Below are 20,335 nucleotides of genomic sequence, written 5' to 3' on the forward strand. Positions count from 1 at the left end.
GTCTATAGAGAGCACAGAGTAAAAACTCCTACCTTGTAGGCTTTGTCAAAAGAAGGAGAAACGCTACATGTAATCACAATAAGGGATGGAAGGCACGAATGAGACAGATTCAGAAAGAGGTGTGATGTGGGTTAGAATTAACATACCCAGTGAGCACTGAGAAAGCAGACCTATGCTTTGACTCTCATAGGACAGTGTGGGGCTCGTGGCAGAGAGGAAAGTAGGGTAGAAATGATGTTGACATTGAAGTAAGTTTTCAGAAAACATTAGCAGGAAGCCAGAATAGAAGAATAGAGGCAGATAGAAGGAGATAGAGGTGGGAAGAGGCAGGTCTAGAGCCTCAGATCTACAGTCCTTCGGTTTGGTTTAGTTTTTTGCTGGGGCAATGAGTGTCTGTGAGAATCCGTTAAGTTTCTGTGGCAAGCTATGTCCAGTGAGGAAAACAAGACTGAAGCCTTAACTGTGACAAGCATTCACATTGAAGAACTGGAAGAGGAAGTTGATGCAGAGAAGGAAGCTAAAAAAGGGAGAGGGAAGAGACTTGAAGAGAGCTTTGTCTAAGGCACCACTGAGTCACAGGCTATCCCATGAGAAGGCTTCACCTGCTTGTCTCTGCCTGCCTCTGCTGTAGCCTCTGTGGTACTCTGTTTGCTCCCCCTGGCTTATAGGTTCAGCTGACCTGGTAGATCGCTGGTCCTATAGTATGTAGCACATCTGGGACCATTTTTACTAATTGATAGCTCCTGGATGAATGATAGCCGGGAGAGTCAAGAGTGATAAAATTAGATTCCTTTAAAAAAAAATGATGGGATGTATTTTGCATGTGGGCATGTGCACATGAGTGTATGTGCACATGAGGGCAGGTGCCTACAGAGTCCAGGGGTGTATGATACTCATGTTGCTGGAGCTACAAGTGGTGTGAGCTGCCTGATGTGGGTGCTGGGACCTGAACTCAGGTGCTCTGGAAGACCAATGTGTAAGCTTAACAACTGCTGTCTCTCCAGCCCTGATCATGTGCATTCTTTACATGACTGAATCATAGTCTGTGATGTGCACATACCACATTTTTGTATGCATTGTCAGTTGATAGAAACTTCTATTGTCTCTATCTCTTGACTGTTGTGAACAGCACTTCAGTAAACATGGAAACAGATGTCTCCGTGATATACTGGTTTCATTTCGCCACATGGGATTGCTGGATCATATGGTAGTTCCATTTTTTTCTTTACTTGTTATGTGCACAGGTGATTTGCTTGTATGTATGTGTATGTTCCATGTGCATGCAGTGCCCATGGAGGCCAAAAGAAAGCATTGGACACCTTGGAACTAGAGTTACAGGTGGTTGTGAGTCACTGTGTGGGTGCATTTGAACACAGTTCCTCTGGAAGAACAGCCAGTGCTCTTAAGTGCTGAGCTATCTCTCCAGCCTGTTTTGTTTTCAAACTGTGAGTAGCTTCCATACTGATAGGCATTCCTGTCAACAGGATGCAGGAGTCTCACTTTTCCCTTATCTTCATTGAGTGTCTTTTTGATGGAGCAGCTCTTGCAGGGGTGAGAGTGTCTCCTGGCTCTGATTCACCTTTCCTGTCCTCTGTGGGTTTTCCATTTGTAATCTGGGTTTTTAAAATTCCCTTTATAGTATAGTTAGGGCTTTTGAAATCTTAGCGCATCTTCTTAATGTCTTGGGCTGTGAGTACAACTTTGGTGCAACTAGTCAGTTGTACTACAGCCCTCTCGTGCATGTGGCTTCTTCATTTTGGCTGAGTTTCCAGTCAAGTAACTGTGAGTCATGTGACGTTTTCAGTGGTGCACTCTGGGAGCCATTGGGAGCTGGAAGCTCTTGGCTCAGTTGTCTTCATGTACAAAAGCATTTTGCTGGTATAGAATTCTTGGGTCTCCAATTTAAGCTGAGATTTTAGGCATGCCTCCTTTGCTTCTGGTGCTGAGTCCTGGGTGGGCTGTAGCATCAGACACGTTTCTTCCTCTCTGATGGTCAGCATTGCTGTCCTCGCTGTTCTCTCTGTAAGCTCTTAAAGGTCATCCTTCCTCCCACAGAGCGCAGCTCCTCTCCCTGCTATTTCAGCCTGCCTTCCTTTTCCTTTGCATCTTATGAGAACATCTCAAACTCTCCCCTTATAACCCCAGTTTATAGTTTCTTGTCTTCTGTTCTGTCTTTCACAGTCTATGACCCTGAGTTTTATTTGCGGTGCATTCTTGTTTTCTTGTGACACAATTCTCTTCATCCTTCCTGTCTCTGCTGCTTCTCAGCCCCTTACACTGACCGTGCTGTTCTGTGTTGTTTTAGAACCCGAGTTTGTCAGTGTCTTGAGAGCAGAGAACCAATTCTTTCTCAGTGTCCTAGTTCCTGGCAGTGAGTGTTTTTACAGTGTGCTCTTTATCTAATCGTATGTGGCACACATCCATGCTTTATATTGCAGAGCCTTTAATAGCCCCATGTTGGGGTTTTCCACACTACTCATTCTGCACAGAGTAACTGCCTGTCTGTAAATAGAGAAATTCTGGGCTGTTGGGATCCCTCACCCTGAACCTCCCTGGGAGGTGAGGGCTCTCCTATGTCAATTGGCTTAGAAGTGAGGAGCCTAAAGAAGTGGGGATGGAGCCAACACATGGGCCTTCCAGCAGGGAGATTGAAGCTTGGCACCACTTTCCTCTCTGGAGAAGCCTCTGTGCCAGGGGTTAGCTTCCTGAATGCCAGCTCTGGCTCAGCTCTGGCTCAGCTCTCTACAGAGGCCGAGCCCAGCTGTGCTTTGGTACTGTTGCATCCGGAGTTTGCCCCAGATGCACCACAGACTCGTGTTGCTATAGTGGCCACAGTGGCCTGCGACTCCTCTGTGCTTTAACTTGCTGTTGACCTGGAAGGGTGAGGTGGAGTTCAGACCATTCTTTCTGTAGCAGGGCAGGCTTTCTGAAACACAAATAGAATGTGCTGTTTCTTTGCTAAATGCTTTGGTGGAGAGTCCTTGTTTTCAGATGGAGTTTCAGAGTGCTGCACAGAACCTGCTCTCGCTGCATCTCCCCACTAGCCATGCATGTCTTGTAATTCAGCTGCACCCCTTCCTTTTCATTGCTCCAAATGAGCCATGTTCCCTTTTCATTCAAACCTGTGCACACCACATCATTCTGCCAAAAGTATTCTCCACTCCTTCCTTCAGCCACATATAAACTTGTAGGCAACTTGCCCTGCCCATGTGTCTCAGGCTCTCACTTCCCAGTTCTGTTCTCTAGCTCTCTGTTCTCCTGAGGCAACAGGTACCCATTAAAATACTTGACACCCTGTATTATCCTTGTTTGTGTGGGATACCCACTATTTGTCTAAACGTCTACAGGGTCGAAACCAGGGCTGCTTTGTTCATGGATAATCCCAGTACAAATAGTCCAGGCACGGCACAGTGTGTGTGTGTGTGTGTGTGTGTGTGTGTGTGTGTGTGTGTGTGTGTAGTGTTGAGGCAATGAATGAATAGGGACATTAGATTCTCTGGTGGCTTCTGACGCCATTTCCCCCTGGATTCTTTGTTGAGAACTTTTGTAAATTGAGCTCACCACTTGGAAAGATGATGTTTGGCAGTAAATGGAAAGAACTTATAGAGATGTCTGGCACCTAGGAATAATTTAATGCATTCATTTTACTGTTGGAGGTCAGCAATTGAGAGATCGGACCGTGCACCCTTACACAGATGGCAGTGCTCCAAGGAGGACTGACTGCAGGAGGCCGCTGTCTTGGAAGATGTCTTTAGGGATGGGGTAGGCTTCAGTTAAGAAGAAAATTGTTATCACAACACGGATTGCTCTGGATTGCTCTTGGATCTAGTGAAGTAGATTAGGACCGAGGCATGGGGAACTTGGTTTCACACTGAGATGCTATTTAGCAAACAGGGCAAGGGACTTGGATGAGGAGTTACTGAGCTGACTGTGGGTGGAGTTAGGGGAAAGAGGGGACTCTGGGAAATGGACAGAATAGACACCCTCTGATGCTGCTGGAAAAGTAAGGCTCTATTGAGATTATGATAATAAGAGACAACAGATAAATCACTTAATAAATAAACATTCCTGGATATTGTTAGCTGGGCTTTGTGCTGAGCTGTGGGGATTCAGCAAAGAGGTAGACTGTCATCATTTCTCTATACTATTTACAGTCCTGAAGAAAACAATAGTGAGAAGTAGTAATCTGACTATGTATAAAATCTGATCTGTGGGGACTACCTTATAGGATTAGTAGAGGGTGTGAGGAGGTCTGTTCATGGGAAAAACTAATTTTGTTTAGGCAGAAAAGGTCTCTAGGGGAAGATGACATTTCAGATGTAGACTCTGAGTAAGAGTTATGTGGGGAGGGCAGGGTAAGAATGTCCCCAGGTACAGGGAACCATGTGTCCTGGTGTCAGGGTGAAGGACTGCGACCACTTTGAGGCATGGACAAAGAAGTGGAGGAGCTGGTGCAAAAAACATGACAAGTGCCAGGATCGTATCCCACCAGAGATGCCATCAGAGGCCTCAGAGAAACAAGTGGCTCTATCCAGTTTATATGTTAAGATTTATTCTGGAAGCTCTCTAGAAAATGGCGTAGGTCGCGATGCAGGAAACAGGGTTTTGAGGAGTTCTGAAGGAGTCAGTGGTGTGACATTAGCTCTGTGAACTTTCCTTCTCCCTCCATACCTTAGCCACTCCCACCCTTTCAGGGATCAGTTGCTTGGGCTTCCACAGTGTGCGTGCACACTGTAGACAACTAGTTCAACCACTGTGAGTCCTCCAGGCCTGTACAGCAGCCTAGCTGTTGCTCTGCTCTTTAACTTGAGAAATAAACTAGAGTCTGCATAGAGAGAGTCTGTAGACTAAAGCTGGAGAAATGCTCTCTGTGGCCTGAAGATAGAAACTCTAGAACTCAAGTGCTTAGTGACTGTGGGCTGGAAGGGTGTGTCAGAGGTGACATTGTCTTGAATTTACCATAGAAGGGAAGGGAGCAGGGTCAGGGACAGTCGAACAAAACTTTATGCTTCTTGTGTGGGGATTGTTGTCAAAATGTGCATTGATTCTTAATGTTCCTGCTGATGTGATGAAATATTCCCTGCAGACCTTGAAGTTCACACATGGTGGTCGGGGTGGGGGTGGGGGGCATCTTCAGAGCACAGGGCTGAGCAGGAAGTTCTCTGTTTCCCTCAGTGGCCTCCCTTTCCCTCATCTTGTAACTCCAAGTGAGAGTGGTAGTTTTTGTGTGGTGCCTTGAGAAGTATAGTGAGTTCCCTGAACCCTGGCCTGTTACAGCTGCTAGATGGTGTCTGTGTTTACTGGGCCATGGCTCATTTGGCTAGAGCATTAAGATGGCCCAACTCCTGCAAAACCAGTAGAGGGCCTTATTTACTGATGGAGTCTTTACTTGAAGCACCCTGAGCTCTCTTCTGAGCCTCTTCTGAGCCTCTCAATCCTTCCTTCCCTCAGTAGTCAGCTCAGATTCCTTTCCCATTCTGGAAGTTAAGTTCTGTAGCAGTCTGACAGTCCCAACCTTTTAAGCACATATTTCCACTTTGAATTTGTGTTTCTCGTTCTTCTGTAAGGGCTCTTCTCAGTTGGGCAGGTTAGCATACTGGCCCTCCTCCTCCTCTAGGGCATAATCGGATGTGTTGCTGCCTAAAGTCTGGTTTTCCACCAACCTTAAGTGCATCTGGCATACATTCTGAAGTAGATGGTAGATCCAGACCCTCTCCTTGTGGAGCCTGTGGTCTAATGGGAGGAGAGATGAGAGCTGGTGGGATAAAGTTCAGCTTTGCCAGGTGCCAGGACAGATGATGGAATATTGGCAGTGGCGAGTCACCGGGAGATGGGCATGTGGAGATATGGTTGAGTCACAAGCAGAGTCTGAGGGATGGTCATTAGCTAACCCTGTGAATCGGAAGGTGTAGAGAACATAGACTATGCAGAGCCCTGCCATAGGAAAAAACCAGCATTTGACAAGCTGCTGGAAGAAGATGTCTGTACTGGGACAAGTCAGAACGTTTTCAGTAGCTTCAGCTGGTGTCAGTGTTTAGAGTATCCACCAGCTGCAGACTGGTGAGTGTGATGGCTCAAACCAGATGGATCTGGGCCTATTGTGGCTATGTTAGAAAGACAAGGCCTACTCTTTTCCTTTGCCTGAGGGAGGTGTAGACAGCCTGAACAACCCATTGCTCTGGTCCCAAGGTTAAGTGGTGGCAGTCTGCAGCATCTCCAAGTGAAAATGACTGCGAGGTGATTATTGTGCTCCGAAGACTTGCCTCACTGAACTCTGCAGTCTACTTGGGGAATTCACAGCGTGGTTTGTGTTGACCCATATGACAGTGTTGCCAAGACTGGGGTCGGGCAACAACACAAGTCTCCCTTCCCATTGTACACTTTGATTTGCTAGGTAGCTCATGACTTAGTGTTTTCCCTCTCTTCCTGCTAAGTGTCACTTGTCCTTGTCCCACCTGTATTCACAAGTGATTAACGTTTACTGTCAATCATGTCTTCCCCCAACTGTTCTTTACCTATTACATCAGGTCCAGAGTTCATATTCAAGTTTGAAGTCTTAAACCATCTCCAGCCTTTTAAGTCCCCAGTGGGAAAGTACACTGCATTCATTTGCTGTCTTCTGAACCTGCCTGTGTTGTGTCTTCCTTCTGGAGTAAGCCTCCTTCCTCCCACAGAGGCGAGCGCTTTGTTGCTGTGGGGAGTGGGAAAAGCCAAATGACCTGAGAGCATTACCCAGTGCTCCAAGTGCCAGGATGTACCCATCCTAATCTCTCAGGACCCTCTGCTCTGCTGCTCTCAGACAGCTGGGCCTTCTCACTGGAATTTAGGAACTGGGGGCAGGGCCCAAGCTGGAGCTGAGAGGGAGAGCATTTGCCTTAGCATGTGCAAGGCTCTGGGTTCGATCCCCAGTACTGCCACAAAGGGCGGGGGGTGGGGGTGGGAAGGGAGGGGAAGGGTCCGGGTTGGTGTTAGCACGGAGGCGAAGGTTTTGGTGACAGCACTCCCTGAGCTTGGGAAGCTGCTGAGCCTCTTTCTCTCACTGCGGGCTTCTGCCTGGGTCTTCTCTTGCTCAAAGCAGATGTGGACATGAAGTATAGTATTCTATGAGAGTCAGGGATTGTACATAGTAACTCTCCAGGCTACCGTTTTCAGCATCTTTGATCATAGAGCTTGGTGAATTGTATGAGGGAGAGGGAAAAAAAAATCAGAAAGGAGTCTAGGAGGTTCTTATTCTACAACCTAAGAGAAAAGTGATCTGGTTTGCAAAAAAATCACTTCTAAGCTGGTGTGCCCTTAGATGTCTAGATTTCATGTCTAACTAGCAGTAGCAAATGAACAGATAGATAGAGTCTCGTTGAAGAAGCAGTAGCTGCCCACCCCTCAAGCATTTTTCCATTTCAGGCAGTGCTCTGCAGCTGTAAGTTTCCCCTAATCCAGCAGAGTGACTCATGGTCTTCACGTCCCCCACCGTCCCATCTCAGTCCTTCCCCACCCCTCCCTTGCCTGTGCCCTTAGAAGATGCAGCATTGTAGAGCTGACCTGATATGGTCAGTCGGACTCACGCCGTGAGTCTGTGGTGAGTTTAGTGAAAGGTGGGCCAGTCACAATCCCAGCTTTCCCGCACCCGTTGCCTGCCAGTGACTCCTGAGCCTGTCTGTTGTTCAGTTATAAATGACATGGTTTTGGTGACAGCTCACAATGTCTGCTTCATTGTAGACAATCCAGCTATTACTATCGTTTCCCAGGAGTGTCAGGTTTCTTTGCCAAGGAAATATTATTTTACTTACTTTTTCTTTCTTACCCAGTCTCTCGTATGTTAGTACATATAAAATATATTTTTAAACACAGCAATGTCTCATACCCAGATTTATCTCAGGGCCTCACTAAAGAATGGTGACACGGACCATGCTCGCATTCCACATGTCAGCGTGGTTCAGGGGCAGCACAGCCTTCTGCGTTGGTGTAAGTGTAATGCTAGACTCAGCAATTACCCAGTTTACAGCTCTTTACCTACTTCGTGGTCATGTATTTATTTCTCAGCCCCGCCTCAGTCCTAATAACACAGCTGTCAGTCTTTGAAGTAGCATTTTTGCTAGAAGCATAAGGGAGCAAGTATTTCATACGAATGACATCATCTGTCCTGGGGTGGGTGTTTGCACTCCCAGCTCTTCCCCCTTCACTCTGTTGCTCTCTCGTTCTCCCCTTTACTCGCCTCCTCCTCCCTTCTTTCTGTACACCTTCCATCTTTACTCCTTTCCCCTCCCTCATCACTTCCTCCTTCCCTTCCTTAGTCATTCAGTTATTCGGTCTTTCACCACTTCACTTACCACCTCATTCATTCACTCCATCATTCATCCACCCCATCATTCATTCACCCCAGCATTCATTCATTCATTCATTCATTGCTTTTCTCTTTTACTTGTTGGCTCCCTTACTCCCTCCTCTTCTCAATTAGTCTGTCTAGAGTCATTGATACTTTTGTTAACAATCGGTAGAACTTCTTTTCAGATCAAGAACCTTTTGGCACATAGACAGCCTACTCAGAACTGTGTGCTGCTGGATGGGCTCACAGTTTGCTGACTCAGGGGCTACAGGAGCCAGCAGTCCCAGTGCCATGATGGTATTATACTCCATTCTACACTTTCTCCTTACCACTTTCCCTGCAAACCAGCTACCTTAGCCAGGCTATCCTGTGGCATGGTGTTTTCAGTCCAGTAATAGAAAGAGACACAGTGATGGAACTTGGATCTGATGCCCATCCTGCATCCAGCAGTAGGGCCAGATCATGTGAGGTCATAGGTGCTCTCTCAGAGGCCCTGCAAATGAAGCAAAGGGAGGAGCAAGAAGGTCTCTTAGGAGGGACCCCAAACATCCACATCCACTCTCTCAGGCAAGGTAATGACCTACGCTGCAGAGGCACAAGAGGCCCCAGGCAGATTGTTTGCCATGAGGTAGCAGGAGAGGAATATGTCACTAAGCAAGTGTGACAGTTATATTGGTTCTATAGTAGCCCGAATTAATAAATTAGCTTTGGAGACAGGGTTTCTCTGTGTAATAGCCCTGGCTGTCTTGGGCTTGCTTTGTGGACCAGGCTGGCTTCAAACTCACAGAAATCTGCCTGCCTCTGCCTCCCAAGTGGTGGGAATAAAGGTGTGTGCCACCAGGACCAGCTGGATTTAGTATTTTTAAAATTCAAGCATTTTGTGCCTTTTATTTTTTTCATAAGTAGATTCCTAATCAGAATGCCCCCTTCAATTGATCATTAGGGGGTTTATTTATTTATTTATTTATTTACAAAGGGGGAAATGAATGACTTTTTGTTGTTTGGCTTTAGAATTTGCTATGGACTAGAGAATTTAGATAATCTAATTTTAGTAGTCTTTGAAGCAAAACCTGGTTTTAAAATAGTTACAAGAAGTCCAGTTTATTAATTTATTTTCTAATCCAGGTGTCCTGAGACTAACCTGCTTTTGTGGATCATGAAGTCCTTGTTGTAAGGAATACAAAACATTCCCTTATTCTGCCCAGTATCCCTTCCACCAGTTCAGTCCCCATGGTAGCTGGCACTCAGCACATCTGTAGGAGCACATGCCCAGCAGTGGGCCTTCAGTGCTCTGTCAGACAGCACAGTGGGCCTCATTCAGCTCCTGTTGCATTGAGTAGACTGTGCCCCCTCGGGCTGAGACTCTTGGGTGAACTGTGCCCCTCAGGGTGAGACACTTGGGTGGACTGTGCCCCTGGGGTGAGACACTGTGCTCCATTTTTATTTGTCTTGGCCTTTTCTTTCATATCTACACTTAACCGAGGCTTTTGTTTATCCTTGCTTATCCTAACTTTTAAAACCTTATGGTCTCTATTTTGTGTGAATTAATGAGAGATACCCAGGACCCTTTCCTACAGGTCTTTGTTATGTGAGATGTCTGCACAGTGTCACAGCCAGGACATTGACACGAACACCATCCATGTCTCTCCTTTCTCTATTCACTTTTAATTGCCTGCCTGCCTGCTTTCTTTCCACCCTCCCTTCTTTCCGCCTTCCTTTCTTCCCTTCCTCCTTCCTTCCTTCTTTCCTTTCTTTTTATATGTACGCTTTGCTTGCATGTATGTCTGTGCACCACATGTAAGCCCTCAGAGGCCAGAAGAGGGCATCAGATCCCCTGGAACTGGAGTTCTACACAGTTGTGAAGCTTCTCTGTGGGTGCTGGGAATCAAACCCTAGTCTCTCACAAGAGTGGCCAGTGAGTTCTCTGAATTACTGAGCAACCTTCCCAGCCCTGCTTTTCTAGTCCTTGGCCCGAGAATTTAGCTAAGACAAGGCACCTACAGAGTTTGCTTTTTACTTGGCTAGCTGAATAAGTTTTCATGTTGTCAGAGCTTTTAGAAAAGCCATTTCTGTTCTGATAAGTGTCATTTGGATAACTCAGGGTCACCTTAAATTTCCTAAGAGGACACAGATTGCTATGGGTACCATTTACACCAGCCTTGGGCAGCCCAATGAAGGGCTGTTAGGTTATTTATGACCTAAGGGTCCTAACCCAGCATCTTTCCTCCAAAAGGGCAGTTCTGCACAGAAGATGTGGATGAGTGTCTGCTACAGCCCAATGCTTGTCAGAATGGAGGCACCTGCACCAACCGTAACGGAGGCTACGGCTGCGTGTGTGTGAACGGCTGGAGCGGGGATGACTGCAGCGAGAACATCGATGACTGTGCCTTTGCCTCTTGCACACCAGGGTCCACCTGCATTGACCGTGTGGCCTCCTTCTCCTGCCTGTGTCCGGAGGGAAAGGCAGGTAAGGCCAATAGAAGGACCGAAATGGGAGCGGAGGAGGCCGGAGTATGCACACTCTGGCCTTCTTGTCCATGTGGCACCTGTGTTTTTGCAGTCTGAGGCGGGAATCACACAGGGCCATTCTGGAATGCAGTCTGGTAGTGAAGGGCTAGTCATCTTTCCTAGACATTCGGCTCCAGTAGAATTCCTCAAGACTCTGGCCAGAGAAGCACCTCAGAACTCCAGATAGATGACCAATCCGTGGACTTGGAGAGACAGTTTAAATGAAATACCCATTTATTCAGAAGAGGGCGTTTCCACCTGTGTGCCTTTAGGAGTCTTTTAGGAAGAACTCTTTAGAGGGCACAGGTCACTTTGTTTTTCTGGACAGCATCTAGTTTTAGGAGTAGCTGAGCACTGCAGGCAAACCCATTAGAAGAAGCAAACCCATGCCTGGCAGTCTTGAGACATCCTGTGTTTCTGCCTTTCCCAAAGCCACACCTCTAGCTTTGTGGAAGAAGCCTTGGCCAATTGCAGACTGGAAAATCCGGTTCCCACCAGAACTCTGGAGAGCCAGAAGCCTAATAGTAATGCCTCCTCCCTCCTTCACTTCCTCATGCCTGGGACTTGTCGGATCCCCATCCCCCTTCCCCTGACACCTGATCCAGGAATGTTCTGGTGTGATTCCTGGGGTGCAGGAGACTAGACAGGTGATGCTCAGTAAGAGACTAGTAAGATGCCAGTGAGCCTGTGGCATTAGGGAACGGTGACATTGGAGAAGGGGATGCTGGATAAAACACTGGAAGCATACTTACATGAACAGTTATCAGAAACTCAGATTTAACTCGACATCTGCTATTTTTTGTTTGCTAATGCTGGTACTCTCCGCCAGATATCTCCATTTTTCTGTATTCCTCCACAAATACACTCCCTGCCCTGAGAGTCTAGCACAGAGCTCTCGCCTGCACCCCGGTTGTCATCAGCAGCTGGGGACTGTGGCATGTCCCTAGTGTAGGATCACATGAACAGAATGTTGCCTCCAGATCTTAATATTAAGTTTGGTTCTCCTGCTTTTTGATGAAGAAAAGGCATTTCTCTAAGAGAGATTTTGTGTGTGTGTTCTCTTGTTGTATCCTGAGACAGGTCTCCTTTGTCATCTGGATGATGCCTGTATCAGCAACCCTTGTCACAAGGGGGCGCTGTGTGATACCAACCCCCTGAATGGGCAGTACATTTGCACCTGCCCACAGGGCTACAAGGGCGCTGACTGCACAGAAGACGTGGATGAGTGTGCTATGGGTGAGTGCCTGGCATCTTTTCTGGACTTGAGGTGTGTCAGCTCAGCAAGGGTTGCAGCAGGAGTGTTCTGTACATTAGCAGCTGTTACACCCAAACCTTGATTTCTTTTTCCTGTTCTACGAACATAATTTACAATCAACCTTTCCTGTACATTCATTCTGGGAATTAAATGCAATGGCAGATCTAGACTTGATTCTTAATAGAAGCTCCTGAGCTGGGATGATGGTTCAGCTGTTAATTATGTACTATGTTTGCAGAGGATCCAAGTTCAATTCCCAGGACCCACATCAGGCAGCTCACAATTCCTTGCAACTCCAGCTCCAGGGAATATGACATCATCTTCTGGCTTCAGACATACACATAGCTAAAAATAAATAAATAAAATTAATATAAAGTCCTACCTCAGTGAGAGTTTAAAAAAACAGCACAAAATTGGAGATCATGCTTGTTATTTCTTCTTATAAATTAGTGAGTAAACCTGAAAACAGAGTGATCGTGTTTAAAGTGAGGCCCTTGTGTTGCAGATTTCACACCGCTCTCTGTTATCCCACATTTGTGGAAACTTTGGCAAGCGCTTGGTCATGATAACTGGTTCTTATGTATTACAGCCAACAGTAACCCTTGTGAGCATGCAGGAAAGTGTGTGAACACAGATGGTGCCTTCCACTGTGAGTGTCTGAAGGGATACGCAGGGCCTCGCTGTGAGATGGACATCAATGAGTGTCATTCAGACCCCTGCCAGAACGATGCCACCTGCCTGGATAAGATCGGAGGTTTCACCTGTCTGTGCATGCCAGGTAAGTAGGCTGGTTAGTTGTGCTGACTCCGTGCACTGTGCCACCATGTGGTTCCCTTTCTGATTGAGCAGAGTTGAGTCCGGAACCCCCTGCAAGACCCATGATTCAGAGAAAGTAAAAGAAAACTGGGATAGTCAGAGCAAAGCAGACCAAATCAAACAAGACCACCGTGTCAAGCTCCAGCTTCACACAGTGGGAAGCCTCAGGAGCCATTTCCCACTAGAACCCTCTAAACATTGAGTGTCCTGGTGCTCTGAAGGGTTGATGGGCCATCCCATCATACTTACAGAATTAGACGTTAGCCACACTTAATGCAGGCACCAGCTGCTTACCCAGAATGAGACCCTAGCTCAGTTGTGTCCTGGGGTGACTCCTCAGTGGACAAAGGCAGGATGAGTGACAGCACAGGTTAGCTGTTCTGTTTAATGGAAGCCAGCACTCTAGCCTCGGAAGAAGCTCCTCCTAATCCTGACCTGCACCCCAAGTTGCACCACTTCAGTTGGTCTTAGGAAGAGAGTGGGGATGTCCAGAAAATAGAAGTTGGCCAGAATGTGGGGAGACTTTGTTTACATGCTGTGTCCTGGGGTATACCCTTGCATTGATTACTTTTCTTGTCGCTGTGGTGACATACCTGACAGAACCAATTAAAGTCCCACAGGCAAGTCAGTCCATCGTGGCAGGGGAAGACATGGGGGCAGGGTGTGTGGCGGCAGCTCCTCATATTTTGGTGGGTTGGGGAGCAGAAATAACAGAAACAAAAGCAAAGCTGACTGTTCTCTTAAAGTCCCATTGCTAGTCTTACCAGCTAGGCCCCTCTCTCACAGGGGCCTGGGTGTACAGGCACGTGAGCCTGGGAGGGGATTTCACTTCATACCATCCTGCCCCATCTTTTGCCCTGGCAAAAGTGTCTTACAGCATCTATGTTTTGTTCACTACAGAGACTACTCTATCATAGTGAAGACTTTGAAGAACTGCTCATGCTTACAGGGGCTTTAGCTATCTCTGCACATGTGTGCTTTCGTGGCTGGAATGCCCCTTTATTCTGTCTGAACTGCATGTGTGGTCCATTTGTGCAGGTTTCAAAGGTGTGCATTGTGAACTGGAGGTGAATGAATGCCAGAGCAACCCGTGTGTAAACAATGGGCAGTGTGTGGACAAAGTCAATCGTTTCCAGTGTCTGTGTCCCCCTGGTAAGTGCCCGCCACCTGCCCCTGTGTTCTTCCAAAACACCAAGCCAGCTGACCACGGGGGCGGGGGAGGGGAGTGAATGCGTGTGGGCTGAGCATGAGGAAGTCATTAAAATGGCTACTTGGGAAGAGACTTTATGGATGCTGAGGTGGGGAACTGTTTCAGCCAGTATGTCTTCCAAGTCTTTTGTGGCCTGAAGTCCAAGTCTGTTCTCAAATGGCCTCTGACCTCCCTGTCTGTGTGTGTATTTCAGAGTGCTCACACCTCACAGAAGCACAGGATTTTATTTTTTCCTCATGAATCATATTCCTAAATCCCAAGACATTTATTGCAGTAAGTCCAGGCCAGCAACATACATCAGATTTTTTCCAAGGTCCTCTGCCTCTGCTGATGTTGAAGGCATGCCAGCCGACTGCCGTGGACAGTGGCTTTTTTACTTACTCTCCAGAGAGAAGATCCTTTTAGTCTGGGGATAAAGTTACTGGTTTGAGACTCCATCTTTTAATAGTGGCTCAGTTCCTCTTGCTTCCCCTGGAGACGGACCCAAGAATCAGGGGTAGAACCCCAGTGCCTGTGACCTCCAAGCTTTGTGTTGGTGACCTCATGGCATATGCTCTGCCAGTGTTTCAACCCACTGGCTCAGTAAAGGAAGATGGGTCAGTCTCTGACATGTGTCTCCTCGGTGCCTCTTCCAGGCTTCACAGGACCCGTGTGTCAGATTGACATTGATGACTGCTCCAGCACTCCCTGCCTGAACGGGGCCAAGTGCATCGACCACCCGAACGGCTATGAGTGCCAGTGTGCCACAGGTAAGGGCCAGCACACTCCTGTCCCTTGGAGGTCCCTCTGTCAGCAGGGCGACTGTCTTCCACTATCTCCTCAGTGGTAGAGCATAAAGGGAGCTGCCCTCCCCCTAATGGCCAGGCTTATGCTAGAGCTTTTGCTGCAGACTTCCTGCTGCTCTTCCAGTCCCCACCTGCAGCCCTGCCTCATTTCACCACACAGTAGTTCTGCCCACATGTTCAGCTGGTGGCTGTGTGTTTATGGAAAGGATTTGGGTAGCAGTGAGCTTCTAGCTGGCTTCCCTGGTTCCTTGGGAAGAGGAGAATTCTAGAAGAAAGCTGCTCCTCATTGAGGCTCTCTACAGGGCCTTTCTGTTGTCTCCTGAGCCAAGCCTTTAGGCGGTACAAATATAGATGTCCTTGAGAGTTGGCTGTGACTGACAAGAGAGAGCTCTCTCTAGGAAGGTTCGAACCACCTCATGATTTGATTCTATATTCTGAGAAGCTTTGGTCAAGCTGATAACACATTTCTGGGTCTTAGAACATATTTCTCACTTGGGAGTGGGTTTCATTAAGCCAAGTGACTACATCACACTTGCTGTGCTGAAGCGTAGGCCATCAATGTGGAGAAGGTCTCAAATTATTAAGAAAAGAAACTTCTTCCTTTTTTTGACTATTTAAGATAGAAGCCACGGGGATGGCTAGAGAGAGGGCTGGAACAAGAACGTTTGCTCCTGGGTTTGGTTCCCAGCACCCACATAGCAGGTCACAACCATCTGTGACTTCAGTCTCAGAGAATATGACACCCTCTGCTGGCCTCTGTGGGCACCAGACGCACACATGGTTCACATGCATGCATTTAGGCAGGGAGACAAACAAACAAAGTCATGAGTAGAGTCAGAGCATGAGTTAGAAACAGGTTCTTAGTGCATGGGCATTGTGCCTCTGATTTCTCTCAGGTCTCAGGAGAGCTCACTTAGTTCCCACAGTGATGCAGAGCTGATGTCTGTTGTAGGTGTGGACTCTGGGAGCTCTTTTCCTCTCAGGGATGATTGCCTCCTGTTGGAGATGCTCCAGACGCTTCCCAGCCTGCTTCTGTGGAGCAGGCCTTCACAGCAGCGAGGTTAAGTCCGAGGTCTCATGTTTAAGGACAGGAGGGCTGTCGAGATGTTCAGTGGGTACCAACACCTGCCACACAAGCCCGAAAACATGATTCTACTCCCAGACTTCATGGAGCAAGGAGGGAACCTACTCCCAAAAGCTGTCCCCTGACGTCCACATGGGTGCCATGGCATGTACACACACCCATACCACCCACTTAAAACATAATAAATTAAAAATAAATTTAAAGGGAGGAAAGACCTCCTGGAGCCTTTTAGGAAGAGGTGGGACAGGGATGAAGTTATACCTCTGCTGTGGGACGCTTACTTATCTCACCGACTCTCAGAGGGTCATAAGTGGAACATTCATCTTATTAAATGAATATTTATTTAGAAATTAGTAGCATAACACTCTTGGAAGGGCTCTGAGACTCCATCTCTGTTCTCCAGACTCAGATTTGTAAAATAGAATACGCGAAACCCATAGTCAGTGCCTGTGTGTTGGATTGGGAGGAAAGGTATTCAGAGGCAGCATGCAAGGAGGAAGGCCAGGAAGCAATGTGGCTGAGAAGAGAACAGCGGACCCCAGACTCAGGCCCGGGGGGTATTTTAGTTCTTCAAACTCCACCAAGAATCTGTGAGCATGGGTCTCCAAGCTCAAAATCTAAATCAGACAGACAAAGCCACTGCTCAAGGCCAGCTGTGAAAATTGCTCCAGATGTGGGATGAGCAGGGTAGCTGTGCAAAGCTGCCTTTGGGGGTAGACTCAGCATGCTTCCTGGTTTCAAAGGCACCTCCCTAAAATCCCTTCTGCAGGTTTCACTGGCATGTTGTGTGACGAGAACATCGACAACTGTGACCCAGATCCTTGCCACCATGGTCAGTGCCAGGATGGGATTGACTCCTACACCTGCATCTGCAACCCTGGGTACATGGGAGCCATCTGTAGTGACCAGATTGACGAATGCTACAGCAGCCCTTGCTTGAACGATGGGCGCTGCATTGACCTGGTGAATGGCTACCAGTGCAACTGCCAACCGGGCACATCAGGTAGAACAGTCTCCCCCTCCCAACCCCCTTCCCTCTGTCCCTCCATCCAGGGCCTAAAGTGACAGCTTTCTTCCTGCTCTGTGTCTGGCGGGGCCTCAGGAATTTCAGGCAAAGGTAAGACCTTGGTAGTTGCAAAGTAGACCGCCTAGAGCTCCTCACAGGCCACCTGAGCCTGCAGGGAGGCTGCTTGCTAGATGAGTGCCTGTGCTCTCCAACCAGGAGTTCTGGAGCTATTTCACTGGGCAGCTGCGTTTCACAGATTGCCCTGAATTCCATTTTACCTGTGAGAGGAACGATCTTGGACACAGCTACTGTGAGAGATCAAAGGGAAGTGTCTTAGTGGAAGATTAACCAGTGTGAGCCTTTTTGAGCAGAGGACCCGCTGATACATGGGGGTGATTTGTTGGGGACTCCTCCTGGACTTACGGAAGTCAGCCTATGGAGGCGGCAGAGGTAGGGAGAGGGTAGCTGCCCTGATTTTATTGTGTTCCTTCAAATCCATTTCTTCAAACCTGTCAAAGGTCCTGGTCTTCATCCAGGGCCTCACACATGCCAAGTTTGAAAACAAAGTCCTTTTTGAATTGCTCAAGCATACGAAAAACATCCCATGCCTTCACAGCTGAGAATGTGGGCCCCCTCCCCACATTTAGATAACGCCCTCAAAGGGCTGAATAGAGCTTTGTGAAACCTTCCAAAAGCAATTTGCTTCCGGGCTGGTCCCCAGACATGAGAAATTGCAGTACGAAGGAAAAGTGAGAGATTTACAAGCAGTTGAATAGGGCCCTTTAGAATGGAGGGGCTGTGTTAGGCTTGCTGTCTCCCTCGCTGTAACAAACATGCTGGAAACCTGGCAAGTGGTGGGTTGGCAAGAACTTATTTTCCTCTGGGATTATATCCTTGTGCCAGAGTGTATCAGGTAACCTTTCCTTCATGGATAGAGGCAAGAAGTTAATATTCATGGTTTGCAGCAGGCAGCTTGTAGAGGAAGGCCAGGCCATTGCTGCAGCTGTTTGAAGAGTTAGAGCAAAGAGCTGCAGGCAACATACAGATTAGCTGGCCTGTTTTTAGTGGAAGGAGCTGGCGTGTGCTGGGGGCCTGGCTGGAAAGTCCATTTGGAGTCATTGTGGATAGCTGGTTACCGGTCTCTGGTCCAGGCACCGTGCAGTCTCTGTTGGTAGTTTGGTCTTTGGAAGGGATCATGACAGCTTGCTAGCCATTCCTGTGGTTGCCACTGTCTGGATGCTCAAAGGGAGACAGACCCTGTCACTTTAGGATCTGCTCTCCTCTGTCCTTTAAACTCTTGAGGTAATTAGTTCTCTTGAGTTTCAAGTAATCTAAAATGGCTTGATCTAGCATAAAGGAAGAAAAAAAAAAAAAAACAGAAAAGCAGACAATTCAGCAACAGTATAGAAGCCTCTTGTGGGCTCTAAGAAACAGTAGGACCCCAGACCTTGGGAGAGGATGACACAAGCACGAGAGCTGCAGACCTGAGGTCCCAGAGGGCTGCTCTGTCAGTGTAGCTGTGTATGGGCAGCTCAACGGAACCAGGACCCCAGGGACTAGAGCTGTGCTGGCATGCTAGGGTTTCATGGACTGGAGGCCGAAGGCTAGAAGGCCCACCCTTGTGTACAGGTATATGAAAGCTTGCCTCTCACTAATAGTCATTGAGGTTAGCCTCATCAACATAGGAAGGCTGCATGACGTTCTGGAACTAGCATGGAGGTGGTAATTATTGACAAATATTTCATCACTTACAGATAGTACAGTTGGTGAATGAATCAAATGGTGGCATTTGGTCTAGGAGTTTTACCTGTTTATATTCTTACATGAATTTTTACTTCTATACTGTTTATACCACAATATATATATATATATATAGTTTGTAGGACCCACAAAGCTTTCTTAAATGCACATTTAAAATGCAATGTAGTTTCCTGTTTAGTTTTAGTTAAAACAGGATTCTAGAAGTATAGCATGCTGCTGTCTCAGCTCACGGCTCAGGCTGTGGCTGCTCTGATGCTCTTTCAACCTGAGGGCTGAGAGTTAACAAGTTACACAGCGACAGATTTTAATGTCTTCACCAAAGCCATGAAACGGGCACATGTTTGTTTGGCTATGGGTGTGTAGATAGGTGTCCATCTGGTTGGGGCCTGCAGCCTGGATTCTGGCTGAGATGCTGACAGTTTTGCCTATATTGCCTTTGTGCCATTTCCATGACAACAGAGTAGAAGGGACAAATCATGGCTAAGTATGAGTAATCCAGTCCTCTTGGCTTCTCAGTCCTGGATTCTGTGGAGTGTACTTGGTGAAGCTTTGCTTTGTTCTGTTCGGATGGCCTGGATTCCCTTCAGACTTCTGACTGTGTAGCATCATAGGCGGAAGTGCTGACATTCTTGTGGTAACACAGAATCCTTTCTCTGGGTCTCTTTATAGGTCTTAATTGTGAAATTAATTTTGATGACTGTGCCAGCAACCCTTGTATGCATGGAGCCTGTGTGGATGGCATCAATCGTTACAGTTGCGTGTGCTCTCCGGGCTTCACAGGTAATGCTCCTTGCCTTTGGAGGGGCCTCTGTTAACCCTGTAGAGCTGGGAAGGGGGCCCTAAGTGAAAATCACTTTTTCACCTGTTTCCTGTTTCTCATTGTCTCTGGAAGGTTTGCAGTCTGCTTCTGTACTTCTCTGAGCCAGTTTTCTGTTTCCAGATCTTTCCTAAGTGGAAACACAGCCTTTCATTTAGCGTTTCAGGTCATGTGTTTCTTGCTACCTGAGAATTCCTAGCAGACTGTAACTTTCCATCACTGTGCTGGAGTTAATGCCTCCAAAGCCACCTTTGTTTCCCTCCAGGCAGTGGCCAGTGCCTTCTGTAAAGCTGTGCCCAAGGTAAACATGCATGAAAACACTGACTGCTTATCCTGGGGTCGTGCCTCTTCTGGGAGCCTGTTTGGGGAGGGCATAATCTGAGGAGTCCACCAAATAGTTTGGCTACAGTGAGCAAGATCTTTTTGCCCATGAAAAGAAAGTAGATGAAAATAATACTGCATTGTGGCTCTTTCTTAGGTATGACCCGCTAGAGGGTTTGCACATGTGCCCATGGGTGAAGTACAGTCCATACATCCTCTCTTCTTCCTTTTCCTTGTTAATATTAACTTTGTTATTTATGTTCTGGAAAAATTATTGTACATGCTCCAGAGGAAGCCTGGGTCCTCACTGGCAGCTAATTATGGTAAAGGTCCCATTGTTAGGATACACTATGTATTCTGCTCTTCCTGGACATTACCACACATGCGCAGACAGATATAATATTACCCTTTAGTTACTGCCATATGGTTACCCGCTTCCCAGGTGAGCA

The 20,335-nt window shown here is 47.3% G+C and overlaps 1 protein-coding gene across 1 annotated transcript in view; it reads left to right on the forward strand.

Moving 5' to 3' along the window:
• Notch2 (notch receptor 2) overlaps positions 1-20,335 on the forward strand; it is a 134,573-nt gene that overhangs the window by 71,889 nt on the left and 42,349 nt on the right. Inside the window, exons 6-12 of the mRNA XM_034499834.2 lie at positions 10,557-10,790; positions 11,912-12,067; positions 12,676-12,864; positions 13,941-14,054; positions 14,748-14,861; positions 16,751-16,984; positions 19,418-19,528. Of these exons, the coding sequence (XP_034355725.2) occupies positions 10,557-10,790; positions 11,912-12,067; positions 12,676-12,864; positions 13,941-14,054; positions 14,748-14,861; positions 16,751-16,984; positions 19,418-19,528 (1,152 nt within the window). The remainder of the gene's footprint in view (positions 1-10,556; positions 10,791-11,911; positions 12,068-12,675; positions 12,865-13,940; positions 14,055-14,747; positions 14,862-16,750; positions 16,985-19,417; positions 19,529-20,335) is intronic.

The sequence above is a fragment of the Arvicanthis niloticus genome, chromosome 4 (assembly GCF_011762505.2).
Source record: "Arvicanthis niloticus isolate mArvNil1 chromosome 4, mArvNil1.pat.X, whole genome shotgun sequence".
Taxonomy (NCBI): domain Eukaryota; kingdom Metazoa; phylum Chordata; class Mammalia; order Rodentia; family Muridae; genus Arvicanthis; species Arvicanthis niloticus.